Genomic DNA, 23,502 nt, shown 5'->3' on the forward strand with positions numbered 1-23,502 from the left:
CTAACTGAATTGTGGGGAATGGAAGGATTTATATTCTTGAGAAGCAAAATCTTTGCAAGGAAGAAAAACAAGAAAGTCCACTTGCCTTTTGGAAAAGTATCTTTTGGAAAACCATTGTAAATTGTTTTTTTAATCTACTATGAGTACATGAACAGCTAGGTTGGCCCTCTAAGTTGACCAGAATTTCCCATAATATTTTTTTGTTTGAAAAGCAGCATGAAAAATGAAGTGTTATATATCTGCCTAGTGAAGCCTGGTGAAGCTAAGCTAGTAATACCACTGTATGCTATCAATTCAATGTTGATTAGTATTTAATATTTAATTAAATACTAATATTTGTACACAACTTGTAATGTGATCTTATATTTAGGTGTGTGTACCTATCTCTAATATTTTAATTTTAATATTATTATTAAATAATTATTCATAAATAGTATTATTTAATTTTAATAATATTTAATTTTAATAATATAATAATATTATATTTAGGTGTGTGTACCTATCTCTATGGACGCGGTGGCTCAGTGGCTATGATGCTGAGCTGGTTGATCAAAAGGTTAGCAGTTCAGCGGTTCAAATCCCTAGTGCTGTGTAATGGGGTGAGCTCACATTACATGTCCCAGTTTCTGCCAACCTAGCAGTTCGAAAGCATGTAAAAAATACAAGTAGAAAAATAGGGACACCTTTGGTGGGAAGGTAACAGTGTTCCATACGGCTTTGGTGTTTAGTCATGCCAGCCATATGACCACGGAGACATCTTCAGACAGCGCTGGCTCTTTGGCTTTGAAACAGAGATGAGCACTGCCCCCTAGATTCGGGAATGACTAGCACATATGTGCGAGGGGAACCTTTACCTTTACCTTTTTACCTATTTCTATTTATAACACTACTTCAAGAAGTTAATGAGACTTTATGAGCATATGCCTTCTGGTTTAGGTAGAAACCGAAAGGTAGATTGTTACAACAAATAGCAGAGTGAATTTTGTTCATGTGAGCTCCAAAGTACTTCTGAATTGATTTTTTGATATAGTATTACAGATGCTTCCAAATGGACTTCACTTCCTTTTTCACTCAACCTATGAAACAACACCCTATTCTTTTAATATTTATCATTTTGCAACTGAGGGAAAAACGAACATTGATATGCACTGATGTAGAAAGGATTTTTCTAGCAAGATTTCCAAGCAAAATCCGTTAAGAAAAAGATGTTCTAAAAATAATTGCAGTTTGTCATATGGCATCCCACCTTAACATCTGTACAAATGTTTGTTTCCATAGTAGGCAGAAACACACACACACACACACACACACACACACACACACACACACACACACACATTCATATATAAATTGGCTGGTGAATGACACATAATTTTTTACAGCAAGTTTATATTTCTTTTCAGGCAGTTGTTTAGATTGGCGTTTATAGGAGAGTTTATCTAAACATCTTGTACATATGCCTGAGGGACAGGCAATGAAAATTTGGAGTGAATGTTTGTTTTTTCTTTTTCTTTCTCTCTCTCTTTTTGCTTTCAGGAACATGTATCCAATACCATTCTATAACAATCACTGGTAATAAAGTGCAGCTAAGGTAAAGCCATTTTCTAGGATTATTTTCCCTCTGAAAGGTTGTCTTGAATACAAAAATTCACAATCAATTTATTTAATCTCCCTACAGATCCACATTTAATAAACCAAGTGTTCTATTCGGTTTATGACATTTCATTTTTTATTATCACTCCTGGAAATTATAACAGGCATTTTGTTTTGCTATGAGCACAATATGGGCAAACTCTTTCATTTCTGCAGAGCAATTCCCCCTATCCCTGAACAACAAAATGGGTTGAATACTTTTCCAGGGTTTTTTAGGTAAGGGCAAATGAAGTTATCCTCTACTACATCCAGATCATCCATCCATTCAGCTCAGTGCTGTGGACTCCAAATGTAGAATCTATCTGTCAGGTCCTTCATGAAATGGGGTTCCATAAAATATTGGGGTGGGGGTGGGGCAACATTCATTCAAATGCAGCAGTGACATTCACACAAAGTTTTGTAAGTTCATCAGAAAAGAAGGGGCTCATCAATTTGCATTCAGAAGCTTTTCCCCAAGACATTTGTGGCCATAATTCATTGCTTTGTCTCTTGACTGTAGGCCCTTGAATATTTTTTAATATACTAGCAAGCAATATAATTCAACCAACTCATTTGAAACTTGCCAAGCTTTGCAACCTATTTGATTTTATTTTTAAGACTTCTTTTAATGGAAAACTCAAAAATGCTAGCCTCTAATTTCATAATCCCTGTAAAATAATAACGGCAGGTGGCTGCAAGCCAGCACTTGAAAGAGTTCCCATGTGTTTGTGGGTGGGTGGGGTGGAAGCAAAGATAAAATGGTAAGGAGTACTCTCACCAGTTAGCTTTCTCCATAATTACAGCAACAATTGAAAATTACTCAGAGTTTCTGAAAATCAGGTGGCATATAAATTTTATATATTGTTATTGTCAATGAATGTTTTGCATTTGTGGCTATTCGTGACTGGGCAACACTCCTTGCCAGCAGTTGGCAGCATATATGATTTTCTCAAAAGTCAAAATGTGCCTTTTGTCCCCAAAGGGCTGCCCATTTTAGTCTACTCTGATTTGTAGCAGTTAGCTACCAACTTTTATATCATATTATATTTAGCCTTTCACCAGAAATTTGCCCACCTGATAAATTTTGCTTGCAAAGTATGCCCTTTGGAATACTTCTCCAAACAATAGAACATATATTGGGGAAGACGCATATCCTGCTCATTTTACAAAATTGTGTGCCAAAATTACTGAATGCATTGTTTTTAAAGCAAATAATTTGTTTATGTGTTGACTTTTGTCCAAAAATGTTTATATTCCTGTTTCCTGTTTCTAAATTTGCATTAAATTATAACTATACAGCTGAAGCCTAAGAAAATGATTGGCTGAGTTTATATATTGTATTAAACTATGGTTTTGTTTAACTATGTTTATGGAATAAAATGCAATTGGATGGATTTGGAATACACTTTGGTTTACAAATTAGAGTGGCTGATTTCACATGATGAATTAAGCAACATTACAACTTCATGTGATATGCTGAGTCATCAATAGACACGGAATGAATCCTTCTAAAACAACCTTTTAAGTGATTTGAGTGACTCGGTTGTAATTGTTTGTCTGAGAGGGTTTTCTAAATGTTTATTCAAACTTGTTTAAGTTTAGTGAAAGAATGGATATTATTACGCTCATGGAAATGGTTCTATCACCTATAGCAGAAAGGCCCAGTATATGTATTTATTATTTTACTATTATCCAAGATATAATAACTGTGGTACAGCCTAAGCAATGGCTGTATTGATTGTCATTGATGGAAGTGACCATTGTAACTATAGATAAATGTTTTAGCTTATTTTTCTTATACAGAAATTGTTTTATATTGGTCATATATAGTCGGTCATATACTATCGGTAAGATGATTACATAAATTAAATAAATACAGGTAGTCCTTGACTTGCAACCACAACTGAGCTGAAAATTTCTGTTGTTAAGCGAGACATTTGTATGTGAATTTTGCCACAGTTGTTAAGTGAATCACTGCAGTTGTAAAGTAAATAACACAGTTGTTAAGTGAATCTGGCTTCCCCATTAATTTTGCTTGTCAGAAGGTTGTAGATGACTCCGGACATTGCAACTTTCATAAATATGAGTCAGTTGCCAAGTCTGAATTTTGATCATGTGTTCTTGGGGATGCTGGGATGATTGTAAGTGTAAAATCAGTCATAAGTCACTTTTTTCAGTGCTGCTGTAACTTTGAATGGTCACTAAATGAATGATTATAAATTGAGGACCACCTGTAAATAGCTCTGGGCCACTTCTCTCACAATAGGCTCATTTCTGTAGCTGGAAAAGCTTAAGGGTTTGGGCACACTTATCAATCACCTTCTTTCATAATCAGCTGATCTATTTAACCAGTTTCCCCCAGCTAACTTATCTGACTGCATGTAGATGGGTAAGCGAATAAATACTTTTGCAGTACTGCACCTCTTTCAGGCTGATCCTGGGGTTCTGGTTATTATTTCTTTCAATCCATATGAAGTTTTATTTTCAGTTTCATTCCAAATGCATTCCTTGCCTCCTCAGACAGCTTCCTCATGATGGAGTCACTTGTGCCAATGTTGGGGCCAACATGGGTAGATAAACATTTCTGTGATGGTACCAGCTTTTATTTGGACTTAAGTGTTCCAAGTTCCTTTTCTGCTAGTAGCACGCCTGCATTTGATTTATACTTTCAACAGCCTGTGTGTTATCAAATATACAATTTACATATACTGAACATTTCTATCCAGCACATAAGAGGCTGAATCTGCGTCTTATTAGATTCAATGTCTACATCTTTTTAGAAGTGTTTTTAGGGTGTTATTGTGATCTTTTGTTGGGTCAAGCTTTAATATCTCAGGATTTCCATGACATACTCTGTTTCCCCCAAAATAAGACATCTCCTGATAATAAGACCAATCAGGCTTTTGAGCGCAAGGCAATAAGGCCAAGCGCTTATATCAGAGTTGAAAAAAAATATAAGACAGGATCTTATTTTCGAGGAAACGCAGTATGTACCTTTTCATTTCACACATCAATTTTAAGACATAATGATAATGACTGTAGATGTTTTGATGTTGTCATTCAAACAATAATCTAGAAAAGCAAGCATTGACTATTCCTGTTTTCCTTATTTGGTTGCTAGTAATCGGAATGTGATATAGGAGAATAAAATAAAATAGGCTTTAGACAAATGTGTCCTATTCTGTAATGTATTGTAAGAATGTGACAATGGTCTCCAATGAGTTAAATCTCTAGCAATAAAACAAACTTGTAATGAGTTATTTTTTTTTCTCTTTGCCACCTCAGAATTTAGCATTTATGTTCACCAGTTTTTCCATGTGTTTCCTTGCTTAAGTTCTCTCTTGAGTTTCTTTTTAAGAGCAATGGGAACCATTCTTGATGCAAGGAAAAGTACTTAAACATCTGGTTCCAGCTTTATTTGACACTGGTCTGGTACACAGCCGTAACCTGTAAACACATCTGCAAAACATTGTTTCCCTTTTTCCTTTGTTAGTTCAGCATCCTCTTGCTTTGACTATACCTTTTAAAAAGTTCATTAGTTACTAGCACGATGTTGATATGTGAAATTCCAGAGGATGCCTTTTTATTTTGCTCATATTTCAAAACATAACCCATATGTATGTATATACGAATATGTATATTTATACTTATCTCCAAAAGTGTTGATCACAATGTTTAGAATTATTACTCAATAGTAAAGTTAGCCTGTCTCTCTTTTTTCTCTTTCTCCTCCCATCCACCCACCCACCCACCCATCCATCCATCTTTTAATCAATGAGTATGGTCACCATTTCAGTACTATAACTCTGAATATTTAAGTTTTTTTCTATGCACTTCATTCAATGTTTACTACAACTATTACTACATCAGCCCTGCTGAAAATCTGTCTTTGCTTTTGATTAAATAAATAGTTATTTTATCTTATTTTGAAATGTGGATTGTTTTTGTTGAACTTTCTGCCCAGGAAAAATATTGCTTGAAAAGTGGTTTATAAGCAAACAACTTTATAATTAGTCTGGAATCTTCAAGCATGCATCAACATGACTTAGTGATCTGTATATATAAAGAGGAGATTTAGAACAACTATTTTGATTTCATACACAAATCTGACCACAGGAGTAGCTCTTCTACACTCTTATGTGTTCAATTCAGTATAATAATCGGCATAATAAGTAATGCATTCTCTTGCCATCTGTGTACTTTGTGATTCCTCTGCGTGAGCACATGCAGTCATACAAGCTGTTAATTTTCAATTTTTATATAATTTTCTTCCAGATTATATTCCTTTTCAAGGAAATGTGGATAAGCAAAGGTCATGACTAGAAATTGCTAAAAAAAAAGCAGTAAGAAAGCAATTCAAAACTCAAGAAGTAGAAGGTGCTAACTATGTTTACAAACATACAGGTTTTGCTTGAAGACTTTTAAATTATTGGTTATTTAAATACAATGTTTCTGAAATATAACTACTGGTTCTAAATGTACAGACTAAATGTGTTTTAAAAATTTAATTATTGCTGCCAGAGGAAAAAAATCTGCCAGCATTTTAAAAGGAATGTATTGAAAGTATAATAATAAAATCCTTGCATGTTATGGATTTGATTAACATTTTACTCCTTTGGGATTCTAATTGAACAATAACAGGAGTTCCTTAGATTTTAAATACCACAGACAGGAATAGATTTCACTAAAAACAGATGTGGAACCCTTATGTTGGCCTTCTTACTGGTTTTAAGAACTAGCGCTGTTGGTCATTGGTACCTATTAACATGTTTGTTATTTAGATTACAGACCTAGAAAAACTATACTCTTTTTACTCATAAAACTATATGTTAATGAGGGGCAATTAGATTTGCACTTCAGCTATATAGCCCCTTGCTCCTAATTAAATATAAAGGTAACATGAAAAAAAAAAAAGAATATTCTACTCCAATTTGAAAAGGCCTGAAACATAAATAGAACATACATAGGTGTACAGACTCAGTTTTGGTAAACTTGCAGTAACCCTTCTGGATTTTAACTCCAATGAGTAGTATTCTTGATTATTCCTCCTAATATTTCAATCTAAGAATTATAATTTCATGCAGGGATGGAATTCATTTTTTTTTTACTACCGGTTCTGTAGGCGTGGCTTGGTGGGCGTGGTGTGGCTTGGTGGGCATGGCAGGGGAAGGATACTGCAAAATCTCCATTCCACTCCAGGGGAAGGATATTGCAAAATCCCCATTCCACTCCAGGGGAAGGATACTGCAAAATCTCCATTCCCTCCCCACTCCAGGGGAAGGACACTGCAAAATTCCCATTCCCACCCCACTCCAGGGGAAGGACACTGCAAAATCCCCATTCCCTCCCCACTCCTGGGGGAAGGATATGGCAAAATCCCCATTCCTACCCCTCTCTGGGGCCAGCCAGAGATGGTATTTGCCGGTTCTCCGAAATACTCAAAATTTCCGCTACTGATTCTCCAGAACCTGTCAGAACCTGCTGAACCTGGTTTACATGGCTCTTTGAGTTTATTTAAAACCTGCTGTTTTATTTTTAAAATGTTAATTTTTGTTTAATTTTTTATTTTACCACTCTCAATTATTCTTGGTCACATTTATTTATGCATTTATCTCTTTATTGGCTATCTTGTGCTTATTTATATCTTTGAAACCCATTAAATCATGAATGCTTGATTTGGCAAGGCCATCTAAGTCCACTGACCAGGCGAAAAGGTTTAATTCAATTAGTTGGAGTGCAAAACCTTTTCTAAACACCAAGGCCACACAAACAGCCTGTCCCACTTCCAGTTCCCGGCATAGCTCCTTTAACCATTATTTTTTTTTCTTTTTACAATACTGTAGTTCCTTAATTGGGGTAGAATCAGAGTGACTAAGTAGAGCTGAACATTAAGTGGCCGGATGCCCTTCCCCACACCTAAGCAGAGTTTGCAGCAGATTTTTTTTTCTTTGTGTTCTGAAAGAGAAATATCTGCTGCTACCTAGTATTGAATTCTCAACCTTCTGAGGGAAGGCGAGCATCTTCATCACTAGGACACCATGCCACTCCTCCCTTAACCATCACTACTGGCATGTTATTGCTTGTTTTTAACCTCCCTGTCATACATTCCTTCCTAAATACCCACAAGCAAAACCTACCTCTTAAAAGATGGACTTCAGGTATCAAAGAGACTTCTGCCTTACATTCTGTATCCCAATCCCAGACTAACAGCCATTCTCCATTCATAATCAAACATTTCCACCATCTGAACCATGGTAAGAAATAATTATCTCTGGCCAACCAAGGTAATTATTTCTGGCCAACCAAGGTAAGAAATGACAAACAATAACAGGTTAACTATGAAATACCCATGCGCCCCTTCCATCTCCCACCTGGACGGAGAGCAATTGTTAGTAAATCCAGCTCAATAAAATCTTCCACCATTGCTCCATCTGAAGCTTTTTCATAAGTTTATGAGGGAAAATTGACAACCCACCAATATTTTTTTTAAAAAATCCCAAAATTTAAAACTATCAAGGTGATGAATAATCAGTGGTTTTTTTGGAATGTGTTTTTTTTTCCTCTTGAAAAAGTTGGATGAAAAGATAACAATACAAATGCAAATCTGTGGAGATAATTGACAATAAAAAGTGCGTTTTATTTTTCTTTACAGGCAAGATTTGTTGAATTTTCCTGTTATTTATTCGTTAGGAATCAGAATTAAGTGATTTTGGTTTGCCACACCAAAGTGGGAATATGTTTACTTCTTGCCATTAACTGATTTTTAACTGCTCAGGCTGTGCTGAGGTCTCAAAAGCTGGACATTTGAGAGTCCCATTGTGGACTAAAAGTTAAAGAATGAAAGATTTCCTCTGTCTTTCTTCCACATGCTGATAACTACTCAAAAAAGTTTGTAAGCTTTCTTGCAGACAGCTAATCTCAAAGGAAACATTGGATATGAATGTTCTTATTGATGACTAATGATGCATTATTCCTATATGTCAGTTAGGTATTTCCTATGGAAAACAATAAAAACACGAATATTGGCCTATTTGTTTAAACTACTGGAAGTTTTCAACACTACGTTAGTATTCTAACAAATGTGAAAGTTTTTGCTTTAGATCCTATTGTCTTCAGATGAATTTGGATCACAGTTAAAGAGGAAAGTGAAAGTTCTAATTAAACACTGCAAGAGAAAAAATATTCTGTTAATTAATGAATTCTCATCAGAGTCTTAAAAACAAAGATCTGGTGCTTTAGTAGCATTACTTTGATTCAGCTCTACAGCAATTACCCAATAGGTTTTTATTGCCATAAATGATTTAAAAAAAGTTTTGCATTTTCAGTTGTACAAAAAATGAGAGAGATGCAAGTTGTCTGGGTAAAACTCCCTCATCTCTCACATACCTCACTCACATGCATCCCATAACCACTTTCCCGGCCGGCCGTCAGCCCTCAGATGGAGAGTCAACAGTCCCTAGGTCTGGAGGTGGCTGATGAAGAAGAGGAGGAACAGCTGGGTACAATGCCTGACGCACAGATGTGCAGAAGGCAGAGGAGAGGACAGCATCCATGGGCCAATCCTTGGGAAGGAAGAGCCACCGCTGCTAGTGAAGCCCAACCCTAGCTCTGGGGATAAAAGGCAGTGGGCGGAGATGAATAGGTGTGGCAGACAAATATTCATCTCCCTGCCAGATAGACTTGTTAGCCTGCAGTGAAAGAGAAACTTTTTGCCGGGGCTGCTGGCGCTCCTAATAAAGGAATCATTGCTTCAATTACAGAGGATTTGTCTTGTTTGGGGAACTGGGTCAGAACACGGATGGATGTGGCTGGCAAGAGATGATCCTTCAGATAACCTGATCCCAAGGCATTAAGGGCTTTAAAAGTGACAACCAGCACCTCAAATGGTACCTGGAAGCAAATCAGCAAGCAATGCACCTCCTGCAGAAAGGTGACACATATGCACCAAGGTCTGCACAAAACCATGCAGGCCTGATTGTAGAAACTAAGTGATATGGTACCCCTCAGAAGTTTCTTTATGATACATTGTGGGTTACTATTTCTAGATGAAAGCAAACCAACTGTGTTGCTTTGTGCTGCTTTGTTCTAGAACTCCCTCCAGCTTTCTCCTACAGATCTTGCATTATAGGAGACTGAGAAAACCCTTCAGTGGTGGACACTCAAGGCAAAAAAATTCAATGGTTCCATCCAAAATGTTTCTAGATGGCTTTAGCAAGCACTTTGGGACTTTTCACAGACTGCAAACTCTGCTAGTTTGCTAAAACTGCCAAAGCTTTTCTTGGCTGGACACTGTGGGGCAACCCTGTAGTACATGTTGAAGTTCTTTAATTTAGAATGTTTGGGTGCATGCCCCATTTTTTTCCATGATGCAGAATGAATCATATAATATTACCGAAGTGGCTCAGCTAGGAAAATGTTTTTGAAAGGTCTGGCAGAAAAGGCAGAAAGAAGTTTTCTCTCACAGCAATGACCCACAGTAACTTAAGGCAAAGTGCATAGTTTCATTAAGAAAAAATGCATTGTCCTTTTGCCTTGACAAAGCTAACCACATCTCTTTCAGAGTGCAAATGTTTTTGCCAAACTGAATGTAGGTTACTTTGCACCAGCTCATTAACTACTTCTTAACATTTTCTTTCACCTCTGATGAACAGGGCTTTAGTGTTCCATTTCATGCTTCATTTTTAAATTTACAAAAGAAGCTCCTCTTTGGCTCCACTTCGGTGTCATGGACACAAGTCTAATATTCTAGTATACAAAAAAAGTATATACAATTTCAACTTTGGTCTAATTTTGTGAAAAGCATAGGTCACAAGTAAAATTTTCAGTTGTGTATCCATGTACTAAGCAACTCTTGAATATCATTCATTACCAAGCCTGTTTCATCAGACCATTTCACTTTAAGTGCCTGTTAAACTAATATTGACTTTTCCCATTAAAACAAAATCTGATATTTGTGCTTAGAAGACTGAAAAAAAAATCAGGAAGGAAAAGAATGAGTCTTCTTGACCTTCTTCCCTCTATACCTTTGAGAATTAGTTTATTTGTGATATAAACCTAATAGGGGATGTAAAGAGTGAAGACATTCAGACACAGAATCTATATTTTCTATAGATTTCCCCCACCCCCAATATTGTTTTTAAAAAGAAAAAAAAACATTCTGAAAAATTTCTTTATCACTTTAATTAGTCTGTTTGCTATCCTTGAAAATTTGCTAACACATTTGTATGCCTTTTATAAACATGGTTTGATTTTTCTTACCTGTATCCATTCTCTAGTAGAATCAATTTCAGGCGTCCATCCATTTTCAGGATAATTTAAACGGGACCTTTCAGATGACCATTGGGGGTTATATTGGGAAGAGGCAGTAATCTGGTCAGAATGAATTTCACCAGATTCCATGCCAAGTGGTTCCATGCACTGGAAGTCTGAGCAAAAAAACAACAACAAGCAATGATATTCTTATTGCATCCCTTTTAGGCAGGAATACTTAAGTATTATTATGTTGCCTTATAAATAAGAAACCGCTGCAATATAAAGTTCTGCAACAGAAAGTTCTGATTTCAGCTTTCAGGATTATGCTAGACAATCCATGACTTGCTGGGTGATCATTTCAGAGACATTACCTTACTTAAACCAAGAAACAGAATGACTATAAGAGGGCAACGAAAAGTGGAAATAGGAGCAACTTTCAACTTCCCCACTGACTTTCCTTGTAGGAAGCTGGCAGATTATCATTGGCAATGACAATTATATGACTGTGGCTGATTGTGGTGGTAGTACAGCCATGTGACCATGCTGAAGAAACCACAACTTTGCCAAATTTCAATCCCAGAGGAGCAATGGGTCTGGAGTTTTGATGCATTCAGTAAATTAGCCTATTTAAGGTACACCAATTCACCTTGAATAAATTTCTGTATTTGATGTATTTGTTTTGATTAGAATTTTTTTGCATTACAACCTATCTATCTGCTCTTCACACACACTTTACCTCATCTCATTCTAGTCCTTATAACAAACATTAAATTCATACAAAGAAAACATTTTTGTAGCAATAAATGGTATAATAACATAAGAAAGGACAAACAAAGGGATGAATATAATTAATCTTAACTGCAATTTAAATCATGTGTGAAATTTTATTAGAAAAGATCAAATTGGATCTGGTTGGTCAGAATGTTTCCCATTGAAAGAAATATTTTTAAAAAGCCAAAGAGAAAAATTATAACTGATTGTACCAAAGTAGCAGGGTTGCTACTTTGAAAATAGAAAATATGTTTTAGATATTGTCTGCTGCAATTGTATTGTGCAATTAAGAGCTCCTGAAACTTAAAGTGGAATCTCCTATAAAGCTGCTTCATATCAAGAGCCCTCAAGCTTATTAATTGAAGAATTATCTCCATAAAACAGAGAATAAGCATTTTTTTTGTTTTTTAACATTATTTTGCTTAGCAAACAAATCAAGCGAAAGATTTGGGGTCAGGTGCAGATAACTTGGCAATAGATGGGATTCATAATTCTTGAAAGACAACAGATCACTTGTCCTTGTTAAGAGATTCCCAAATTTTGAAGTAGAATAATCTTCTGTTCAGAGTGGTAATTAGAGGTTCTTGGTGCTCTCTGAATTTAGTTGTTTTCCTGGAGACATTTCATGATGTAACTAGTTTGGATAATGAAATGCTTGCAAGAAAACAACTAAGGACCCCTCATTTCAATCCCGACAAATATTCTCCTTTATTAGAGTGGTAATTTCTAGTCTCACTATAGAGGGATTCCTGCTTATGCTGTTTTTTTCCTGGACAGTTATTTCTAAATTTAAGTCCCCCCCTCCTCTTTTTTCCTGATCCTTCCTCTCTTTTTCTCTGACTCTGACCTTTAGCTCTATCTTGGAATTACTTATAGCTAAGTTCCCCTACATGCAGAATGAAAATGGTCAGAAATGCTGTTTTCCTATGAATCTCAGCATTTTGTTGTTATTTTAATATTATTCATGGCTTCATGTATTTAGTTGCACTGTCTTTGGCTGGGCTACGAATGGAATGATATTTTGATAGTTCATACTTTCTGAAGATATTTAATTTTAATTGTTATTAAATAAGAGAGTAGCATCTGTATACCAATTCTATCTACCTTCTGTACATCTACCTACCTTCTATCTTCATATTTAACAAAATCTTTAAATGAACACATTTGTTTCAGTAATCAGATTTAAGGTGAAAAGTGTTATGTGTTTGCATAAATAATACGTGTTCTTATTTTTATTCATGAAAACTAAAAAACAGGTTTGTGAGAAATCTATATATTAAACTCTATATTAAAATCTATATATTAAAAAACTCTTGCGTCTGTTGGTTGTTTGTAACCTTCATTGGATGAAATTGTGCATCATAATGCAATAGTTTTTGAATCAATGTACTTCAACTGGGCTAACTTACAGAATGTGTACAGAATATGGGACCTATGATTTGAAATTTGGCAAAGTTGTGACTCTTCAGAGATGCAGCGCTGTCCTGATTATCTGAAGTCATGTGATTGACATTTCCAAAACTCCTTGCAAGCTTTCTACAAGAAAAGTCAAGGGAAAGCTAGCAGGAAATTGGAAGTTTCTCCCACTCCCAATGTTTTTTTGTTTCCCCCCCCCCATTCATGGTCATTCTGTTTCTCTGTTTAGGTAGGAAATATCTCTGAAGCGATGACCAATGAGTTATGAGGGGTCTAGGTTTAGTTAATGGTTAAATATTAGTTAAGCAGTGGAGCACATTACTCATATCAGAATGCTCAAGCCTCTAACTTAATACCTAATATATCCTCATAATCTTATATTCATATTCTATAAATGAAAAAACAAGCTGATCTTGCAAGCCAATCTCACTGATATTCCTCCTCAGTGTTGCAGCAATGAGATGCCAAATACAGGTTGCAATGTACTTGAAGAATAGACCATATACATAAATAATTATAATTCATGAAGTCCTGGGCAATTTATATCTAAGTTGGATTTCATTGTTTAAATTTAATGTTCTCAGTTTCAACAAGGGTAGGGGAAATCTATAATTTAATGACTTTTTACAGGAACTAATAGGGGTGGATATGTCTCTTGACACTGAAAATGAGAAGAGTTGTTTTAAAAACATGTGCACGCAAAAGGACACAGGTCTTATTTATCTATGGTTTCCATGTGTTTCATACAGTACTCAGCAGGAGAGAAGATACAGAGAATATCTTATGCAGCACTCTGAAGGATGACTAAAATACTGACCTTCTGGAACATTGTTGTGCACCACAGTATAGTTTGCAGAGAAACCTTCTTTTGCTATTGCACTGTCAGTATAGAAAACCATGGAGAGAATGCCAGTTGATGAGAGGACACGACCGGGTGTGTTTTGTCCACAGTATCGTCCAATGTGAGGACCAACTGAAAGGAAGATAGTAATACATATATAAAAAGAACAAAGGGGTTGAATGAATCTTTCCAGCTACAAATGGTTAAATCTTTGTAACAACACAATTATGCATTAGTAGAAGTTACTCAAGAGATTATAGGAAGAGAGACCTATATGACAGGAAGTAGAAAGTATCCTCCAGTGATTGCATCTTATTAATCAGGAAACAATCTATTGTTTCAGCTCTGCAACAAAAGTATTGCTCTCATGATATTCCAGTTACAGATACTTGAAAAATATGTTTAGATATCTTTAATAAAATAAATTTGATTTTTGCACTCTGATCTACATACTTTTTTGAATTTTGTGATGTATTCTTAGAGAACTAAGAAGAAATACATTAAAGTGACATTTTGAAATAAAATACAAAAAGTATAATTATGGAAGTACATAAATATTATTTTCTTAAGTTTTTAAATTAAAAATTATACATTTATGACAAATATGACAAAATGGAGTTATGAATGAACATGGGGTAAAAGACATTACAAACAAAATTAGATTAATCCATCTAACTATAATTCAATTAATAATGGAAGATATAGGAATAAACAACATATATTTCCAGATAATGTATTTTAGTATGATGTCATAAATTGTAAGATAAATGATTATAAATATGAAGGAACATTTTTCAGGACAAACTTAAGAACGAACAAACGATTTGGCTTTCATAAGCAGATCTAGAAGATAAAACACTCTAAATGAAAAACTAACAAGAAGGAAAGTTAAATTGAAATAAAACAAAAAGTATCTTATCTTTTAGAATTAAACCAAGCAATACAGAAAAAATAGAAATACACAGAACAAGAATTTCTTAAAGAGAATTTTCACTGTGTAGATTAGAATAGTTTTTTTATTTGTTTATTCTTACTATCTCATCAATAGAAGAAATAAAATAAAGTACACAATATGATTCCATGATAAAACAGATAAAAGGAAATACAGTGATAAAATACGTAATACAAGTAGTTAGGCAAATGCATCTCTCTTACAGGAGGTTACCTCAATTTGTTTGATGTATTGGATTTTTTGCTTAATTGCCTTAATTATAAACTGCTTACAATAGATATATTGTAAGTTCTGCTTATAATAGATATATTAGAGTCCAGGAGGAAATAAGAAAATCTGTGATTGAAATTCCAATTGGCTGTTTTTTCCATTACAGATGATAAGTATCTATGCCTTACTAAGGGGGCATGTAATTGACAGTTGAACAAAACATAAGCAATATTTTTGATGGCTGGGGTACCATATGTGCATATCGTCTCCATGATATGCCAAGTGGTAGAAATACATGGAATACAACAAGTCAAATCTTGCTCCAAAATAGGCCCTCCTTAAAAATCACAATGTATATATTAAAAATGTTGTATTTAGATGATATCAAACATAGATCAGTTAGATCAGGTTTTGGTTGACTTAGTTTGCTTTGGATTCAATGGGATTATAGTACAGTATTCATCATTTCTTTTTCATAGTTGACTTTATCTGGAAACCCAGCCAATAATTATGAAGAATTTAACTATACAGATAGCCCTGATTTAATGATCATCCACTTAGCAAAGTTATGATTGAGCTTCTCAGAGCTACTTACAACCTGGTTCTGGAGTTCTGACTGCCACTCCCACCCCCATAGGTACATAACAACTGGTTCAAATCAGAGGTGGGTTTCAGCAGGTTCTGACCAATTCTGGAGAATAGGTAGTGGAAATTTTGAGTAGTTCAGAGAACCGGTAGTAAAAATTCTGATTGGCCCCGCCCCCATCTATTCTCTGCCTCCCAAGTCCCAGCTGATCAGGAGGAAATGGGGATTTTGCAGTATCCTTTCCCTGGGTGGGGGTGGAAATGGGGATTTTGCAGTAACCGTCACCTGGAGTGGGGTGGTAATGGAGATTTTACAGTATCCTTCCCTGCTACGCCCACCAAGCCACGCCCACCAAGCCACACCCACAGAACCGGTAGTAAAAATTTTTGAAACCCTCCACTGGTTCAAATGTATGGACATTTGGAGTGTCCCATCATCATGTGATCACAATCTTCATCATTTAATGCCATGGTCCGGCTTTTAGCAAAACTGCCCATTGACCGCCACATTTGCTTAGCTATGGTGGTTGCTTAATGACCGGAACATTAAATAATATTGATAACTTTTATTGTTTTCAATCTATTTATCCATAGATTTGTGCATCTGTGCAACATTTTGAAACCAGTTTATAATGCTCACAGATGTCTGTAAATTGTGGTTAAAAACAGAAAAAAGAAAGATAGTGGAAATGGTGTCTGCTTGTTTTTATACCACTTCTTTGGATTTTGCATTGGCTTCTTATTAGCTTCCAAGTCATCTTTAGTACACCAGACTTACTGGGGAAAGATTCGTTGTTCCCATTTTGGGGAGGAAAAGAAAGCCAAAGTCTAGAAGTGCCATTTTCCAATGATGGCTCTTTTGTATCCTGTTCTAACATTTATTTGTATCCAAACTTCTCTGCCTTCCATAAAAAAACCTGAATATTGATTTTTTTCTGAGGCTTTGCAGACTTGATACCGTACATTTGATTTTTAATATATATATATATATATACATATATATATCTTTTATTTTATAACTAGGTAGCCAACAAGAGTACAGATGTGGTAAATAAATAAATGTGTGTCATACATGCAGTGCCTATACAAAACAGGTGGAGCTTTGATCATATCATCTTCTATTCTGAGTATATCTCATGGTCATCCCTGAAAATACGGTTTAATTACTATATATATATATATATATATATATATATATATATATATATATTCTATTCTGAATTAGCATTCCCTGGAATTCTGGGAGTTGAAATCCACACATCTTAAACTTGTCAAGTTGAAAAACACTGCTCTATCCCTATCCATGCTTTGTAGCTTCAAGCTTTCCTCCTTTGCTCATATTATGTGCCACTAAAGAAATAATTCACATTCAGTATGAAATATTTCCTTTCCATTACGATAATAGAGGTATTCACTGAAGATATATGCCAGTGAACTAGCCTCTGGAAGCTAAGAACAACAAATCTTTTGCTAGTTAAAATCTATAACAGGATTGGCTAAAGCTCCTAAGCCTAAGAGCCTCTTACCACAATTTCCATATGGCTTGGAGCCAAACACTACACAGATTCTGTTCCTTCCCCATCATCATTTCTCCACTCTCAAGAATTAAATCAATATACTTGTCCCTTCCTTCTCTCTCAACAGCTTTACCCATAAAGCCTTATTTCCCTTCACAACTTCCCTTCAAACTCTGCAGTAACCTTTCCAAAATAACCCTTTATGTTTCCTCCTTCTTGCGATCCACTACCTGCTTTCATTTTTTTTTCTCTCCTCAGGTCTCCTTCACTTTGAGGAACCCTTACAAATTTTCATAAATGTTACCAAATGCAATCTTCTACTACTTTCTATTCTAATGGCAATGTTTTTTTGGCCATGATTTAGGAAAGTAACAAAGAGTTTGTTCTCTGTTAGGTAAGTAAACTAACAAAAACAAAACATGCTTCTATTAACAATTCCGGATCCCGTTCCTATTTATGTACAACATTGTTTTATTTGTAACAATTCATCTACCATGAATAAATCAAATTATTATGTTAAAAGGCTTATACACCTTTTCAATATGAAAAATATCTGGGTTGACTCCTGAAGACAACATGGACAAGTCTCTGCAATTTTCTTGATAAAAGTTTTGGAAATGATTTGCCATTGTCTTTTTCCTAGGGCAGAGTGGGAATGACTGGCCCAAAGTAAACCAGCTGGCTTTGTGTGTAAGAAAGAACCAGCACTCAACAATGTTCTGGTTTCTAACCTGGAGCCTTTAATCACTACACAAAACGGGCTTTCTGTGTGATAGCTATGAATAAAAAAAAATTGGCAAAAAAGGCAACATATTATACAATCTGAAGAGAAATAATATAAAAAAAGAAACTTGGTCAAGAGAAAGAAATTTTGGTCAATATGTGGCACTTGTTTTATTTTTGCCAGCTGAATAGCACTTAGCACTTAGACTTACATACCATTTCATAGTGCTTTACAGCCTCTCTAAGCAATTTATAGAGTCAACATATTACCCCTCCTCCCTGGCAGGGAGCTGAGTTAGCCTGCAATACTGCATTCTAACCACTGCACCACCACAGCTCTGAAGAATTTGCTAACCCTGAACTTTGGTAATTGGCAATGTGTTTACAGAAGAATTTTTTCCCCATTTGTGGCTTATTTTTCTTTTCTATGTCTATGTATGCACATACTGTAGATGTGTATGAGTCAATCATGCACATCTACAGTATGTGCATACAAACAATATATAGGAATTTTTGTGCTTTTAACATGGAACCAGTCAGTATCCAGACTTCTCCTCTCATTGTATTTCTGCCTTCTGTTCAATGAACAAACATCTGTGTTTAGCTCTTTTTCACTAAATCTTTTGATCACTGTAGCCACAGAGTTTAATTAGGGGGAAAAAAAAGGAGTCCCATTAAATTGTACTGCAGTACTTATTCTGATTACTTGATGGGCACATGTTTTATTGGCAATATGAGTGATTTGCCGCTGCTTTCTTTTACAGTTTCTAGACTATAGATCTGATATTCCCTCCAAAAAAGTTTTCTCTAAGTAGTAAAACCAAACTTATTTGAAACTAATTCAAAGTTCCATGTAAATATTGTCTTTATAAAATTGAATTTTAATTCATTTGAATATGTTTGTCAGTTTTCACAGTTCAGTTTGTCTCCTGTATAACTATGTATATTCAGCAAATGAAAACCTTGTAGAATATCATATTAAGAGGTAAGGGATTTTATTATGCAACATGTAAGGCTATTGTACTGAGATAATGTAATATTGATTTGACTTGAGCAAGATGAAAACAGGTTTTTTAAAAAAATCTTCCCACATAAGTACAGAGCATACTTGAAAAATTCTCTCTTTTTATTTTCAATTTCAGGCTCCCAAACCCTTGCAAGTGACAATAAATTACTTAATGTAGTGTAAAAGGTGACCATAGTCAGATGATTCACTGCAGGGAAAATGTCTTGACCAATAATTTATGAGATTATATCACTACTTGCTTAGCTAGTATGTGTCAGTCTTTTCTGAAAGCTGCTATTAATCCTTCTTTGCCTTGTAATTTGTGAGCCAAAGGTCAAATAGATTTCAGCAGAGCACATTTACTCTTAACTGTTTAAACTGAAATTATAGATTAGCTTGGACCCATTTAAATTACTGCTAAAAATTACTACATTTTAAGACACACAGTACTCGGTCTCATTTTTAAAGCATCAATTCTAAAGCTGGAATTGTGTAACTGGGAAATACTAAATCTTACTTTAAGGAGTAGGAAAGTGACAAACACAAGTGACAAACACATTTTCTGCATTACTTTGTCTCTTGGTATAAGAAATTAAAACCATAGGAAAAATGAATTTCACTGCAGGAAAATAGACAGCCTTAAATACCAGGTGTCTGTCATGAAGGAATAGGAAATAATACAAGACGCAGAGTTTGCTCATTGTGGTTGTATGTCATAACAATTGTAAAACAATTGTAAAACCAGTCATGTAACATTCACATGACTGACTTGAGTTTTCAATCTATGTTGTAGCAGTCATTAGGCAAACAAGGCAGTTGTTAAGCAAATGCCATGGTTGTTATGCTGACCAATGGCTCATTATGGGCATGGTTTTGTCAAAAACAAGAAGTACGATGGTAAAATCATCGCAAAACATAGTCACATGACTGTGAAATGCTGCAAATGGCAGTAAACATGAGCATGTTGTTGAGCATTCAAAGTTTGATCTGCAGAGGTGGCCTGAGCATCAGAACTTTGAATCTGTGTTGTAAGTCCCTGTTGGGTGGGCTGGTCATAATCTCAAGTGGTCTCTAAATGACCAGTTGTAAATCGAGGAGTACCTATATATCTGCACACCTGTGAGGGCTGAAGTACTTTTTGGAGACAGACTCCAAAATGCTGCATAAACCTATAAATTACATGTCTGGTGTTCTAAAAGCTAAGCAATTGAATGACACTTTAGAGATTTCACACAGGAATAATCCAATTGCTGGAATAGGATGAAGCCACTGTTCTGTTTCCTATTAAAATAAATGGAAATGTGACAAATCTAATAGACGTAAGTTGTTCAAAGCATCTCTCTCTCATCCATTAGGCTACCTCCTTCTCTGGAATAAAAAACAAAACACAACAAAAAAACCAAATCACTTTTATGGAGTACTATCCTTCTTTCCTTTCGCCTATAGAACTTGTATCTCTTATGACTTCTGATTTAATAGTAGGATGGCCAATATCCAGAAAATGTTTTATAAAATGAATTTATTGGCAATGGTATGTTAAAAGCAGCTTATACACTAACAAAGAAGATGTATATTGCTGTTGACCTCAAAAATGTCATTTTCGAGGTTACATATCACTTTGTGGCATTGACTTGAGCTACTTGCAAGAAATGTTCTTAATGAATTGATTTAGGCATGCTGTTTAGTTATGAAAGCAAGGGAATCTGTTATGAAATAGCAAAGCCTACCCTTGACAGATGGAAGCCTATCTTATAAAGACTCACATCACAAAAACCATAAAAACATATAAATGTTCGATTTTCCAGGATGAACTTCTCCTGAGCTTTTCTTTGAACATTCTGAAATTCAACGTTAATCTTCTACAGCCATAAAAGAGAATACAGTCCCTTTGATAAAATACTTTGGCAAAGAGACCAAAATCTATGATAGCAAAATATTGTCCAATGTTATATTTATTGTTAATAGGGCTGTGAATACTACAAAAAGAATTCAAAAGAATTGCTTTGGAACTTGAGCAGAGTCCTCTCTATTAATCATTAAAGTAACTCTATCTAAAAAAAATACAGGTAATTAAAGTTAATGTAATTCTTAAAGCAGCAGTGTAATTTTAATCATCACATGGACAGCTGAAAAGTAATAGACTGATTTAATGAATAGCCAAACTGATATTGTACTCAAGCTTGTGAAAGGTCTGAAGCACTTCCTTCAAATTATTTCTGAACTAGGTACAATTTAGTTGTTAATATACTACTTATGCCCAGTAGATTTATTGTCATCAGTTAATGGAAAAAGTTAATATGGAATATTAAATAATGGTTCGTATTAAAAGGTGACATTTATATGCTTACACATGCTAAATAATGCACATTTCAAAACTATTGTCATCCTAGAAAAGATATAATGGATAAATAGTTACAGAAATATATATTTAAAATGTTTACAGCTTAAAGGACATTTTTAAAAATTCAATGATATATTAGAAAAACTATAATACTTGAGCATAATAGTTTCAGCTCCATCATTCTCTTGAACCAGAAAATTGCTACCTTAGGGGAAATAACCTTGACGCTAATCACTTGGAAATATTTCAAATAATTTTTCTAACTAGTCTTTTTTCCCACATATCAATTGCAGTAAAGATTATTGCAGGTATTCACACCATAAACCTTTCCGCAACAGAGAGAAGCTAATTATTATATTTAAGGCATAGTTACACTGTGTTATAAAGCTGTTGCAACCGACAAGTTAAACACTACATAAATGTTTTATTAAAAGTTTGAAAAAGCAGATAACAATTAACAAAAAGCTAACAAAGGAAAAGAAGAAAGAAAATGAAAATGACAAAAGAAAAAGATGCAACAAAAGATGTAAGAAATATAAAAATGTAGCTTCCGATTTATAACCATGCTTGCAAATACAAGCATGGTTATAAAATTATCTTACTCTATAGTTACAAAAAAGTTCTCTTATTTCTATTATCTATTTTTTTTCCTTAATCATCAAAATCATCAGTTCAATACTTCATGAAAAAAGTATAGGTTTTTCTGTTAGCAATAAATATATATGACTTTTCATTAATCAGTAAAGTTTAGCCATGTCTGCAAATGGGGTCATCCTTACCTACTGTTCCTGCATTGTGGGTAATACTGAATCTTTCCACTTTTGAGCACATAATAACGTTGTAGTTGTCATAGAATAAAAACAAAGTTTCATGATTTTTTTGTTCTGTCTGTTCATTATTTCCAAAAGAAAAGCCTCTCGTTTCACTTTAAAATATTTTGAATTAGTGAGTATATTTCTAACCAAAAATGTTTGGCTTTATTACATGTTCATCAAATATTATAAAATGTCTCTTCCTATTATTCATATTCCACATACATTTGAAGTACCTTCATACATTCTAGACAATTTCTCTGGTGCCAAATATCAACATTATATCAGTTATAAAAAATTATTAAAATTTTATTTAATGTTAGAGCTTAATGTAAATTTTAACCCTTTCAATCACACATTTTCCCATTATTCAATTTGTGTACTGTAATCAAGTTTTAGCCCTTTTTATCATACATAATTTCATTTAATTTTCTTTTGTCTCAAATTTCAACAAAAAGTTGTACATTTTAGCAATATATGTCCATAATTTGCATATAGTTTTGTTTCAAATTCAGTGTTAGATTGTTCAAAACTTTAAAGTATTTTATCTACTTTAAATCTTTCTGATAATTGTGTATAAGCAAACCATTGACAAATATATTCTTTTATCAGATCTTAATTTGGTTTGATCTTACATTCCCCATGAAAAAATTCTAGCTTATCACAATACTAACCATTTATGCTTACTTATCATTTCTATTGTTTATAAAATGCTTCTTGTGATGAGAGTCACAAAGATTTTTCCAGCTTCAATCTAGATTTGAATTTATTCCATATTCTCAGAATGGCATGTTTAACATAATGATTTGGAAAATCTACATTAATTTTAGCTTTGTTGTACCATGCTGTCCATACTGACAAGTTCAATAGTAGACAGTCCTTTAGTTATTGTTTTTTCAGCTGCATTGTTACTTACTAATAGGGACTTTTGATAAAGGTAGTCCTCGACTTAAGACCACAATTGGGACTGGAACCTCTGTTGTTAAGCGAAGCATTATTAAATGTGTGATGCTTGATTTTACGATCTATTTTGCCACGGTCATGATGTGAATCACCCAGTTGTTAAGTGAATAATCTGATCATTAAGTCAATCTGGCTTCCCCCCTTGATATTGCTTGTTGGAAACTGATTAGAAAGATTGCAATCATGTGGCAATCATGTGATCTCAGGACACTGCAATCATGCCGGTTGCTAAGTGTCCAAATATGGGCAATATGACAGTGGGGAATGCTGTCATGGTTGTTTAAAAGTGTGAGGATTTGCAGTGCCATTATAATTTAGGACGGGATGGTTGGACTAGAAGACCTACAAGGTGCCTTCCAACTCTGTTAATCTGTTAAACTTTGATTGACTTTTAAGTGAATAATCAAAGATTAGCTGTACATTAATTTAACCTGTAAGTAGGTAAGGGTGTGTGTGTATTGTTTAAAAAAGATTCCTATTT

The 23,502-nt window shown here is 34.6% G+C and overlaps 1 protein-coding gene across 9 annotated transcripts in view; it reads right to left on the reverse strand.

Annotated features, from left to right (window-relative positions):
• NRP1 (neuropilin 1) overlaps nt 1-23,502 on the reverse strand; it is a 163,303-nt gene that overhangs the window by 68,797 nt on the left and 71,004 nt on the right. For all 9 annotated transcript variants that reach the window (XM_087893002.1, XM_087893007.1, XM_087893003.1 and 6 more), the window contains 2 exons: nt 13,889-14,044; nt 10,891-11,057 (listed from right to left, as the gene is read on the reverse strand). In XM_087893002.1, the coding sequence (XP_087749128.1) occupies nt 10,891-11,057; nt 13,889-14,044 (323 nt within the window). The remainder of the gene's footprint in view (nt 1-10,890; nt 11,058-13,888; nt 14,045-23,502) is intronic.

The sequence above is a fragment of the Pantherophis guttatus genome, chromosome 4 (genome assembly GCF_059756535.1).
Source record: "Pantherophis guttatus breed Tessera chromosome 4, ASM5975653v1, whole genome shotgun sequence".
Classification (NCBI taxonomy): domain Eukaryota; kingdom Metazoa; phylum Chordata; class Lepidosauria; order Squamata; family Colubridae; genus Pantherophis; species Pantherophis guttatus.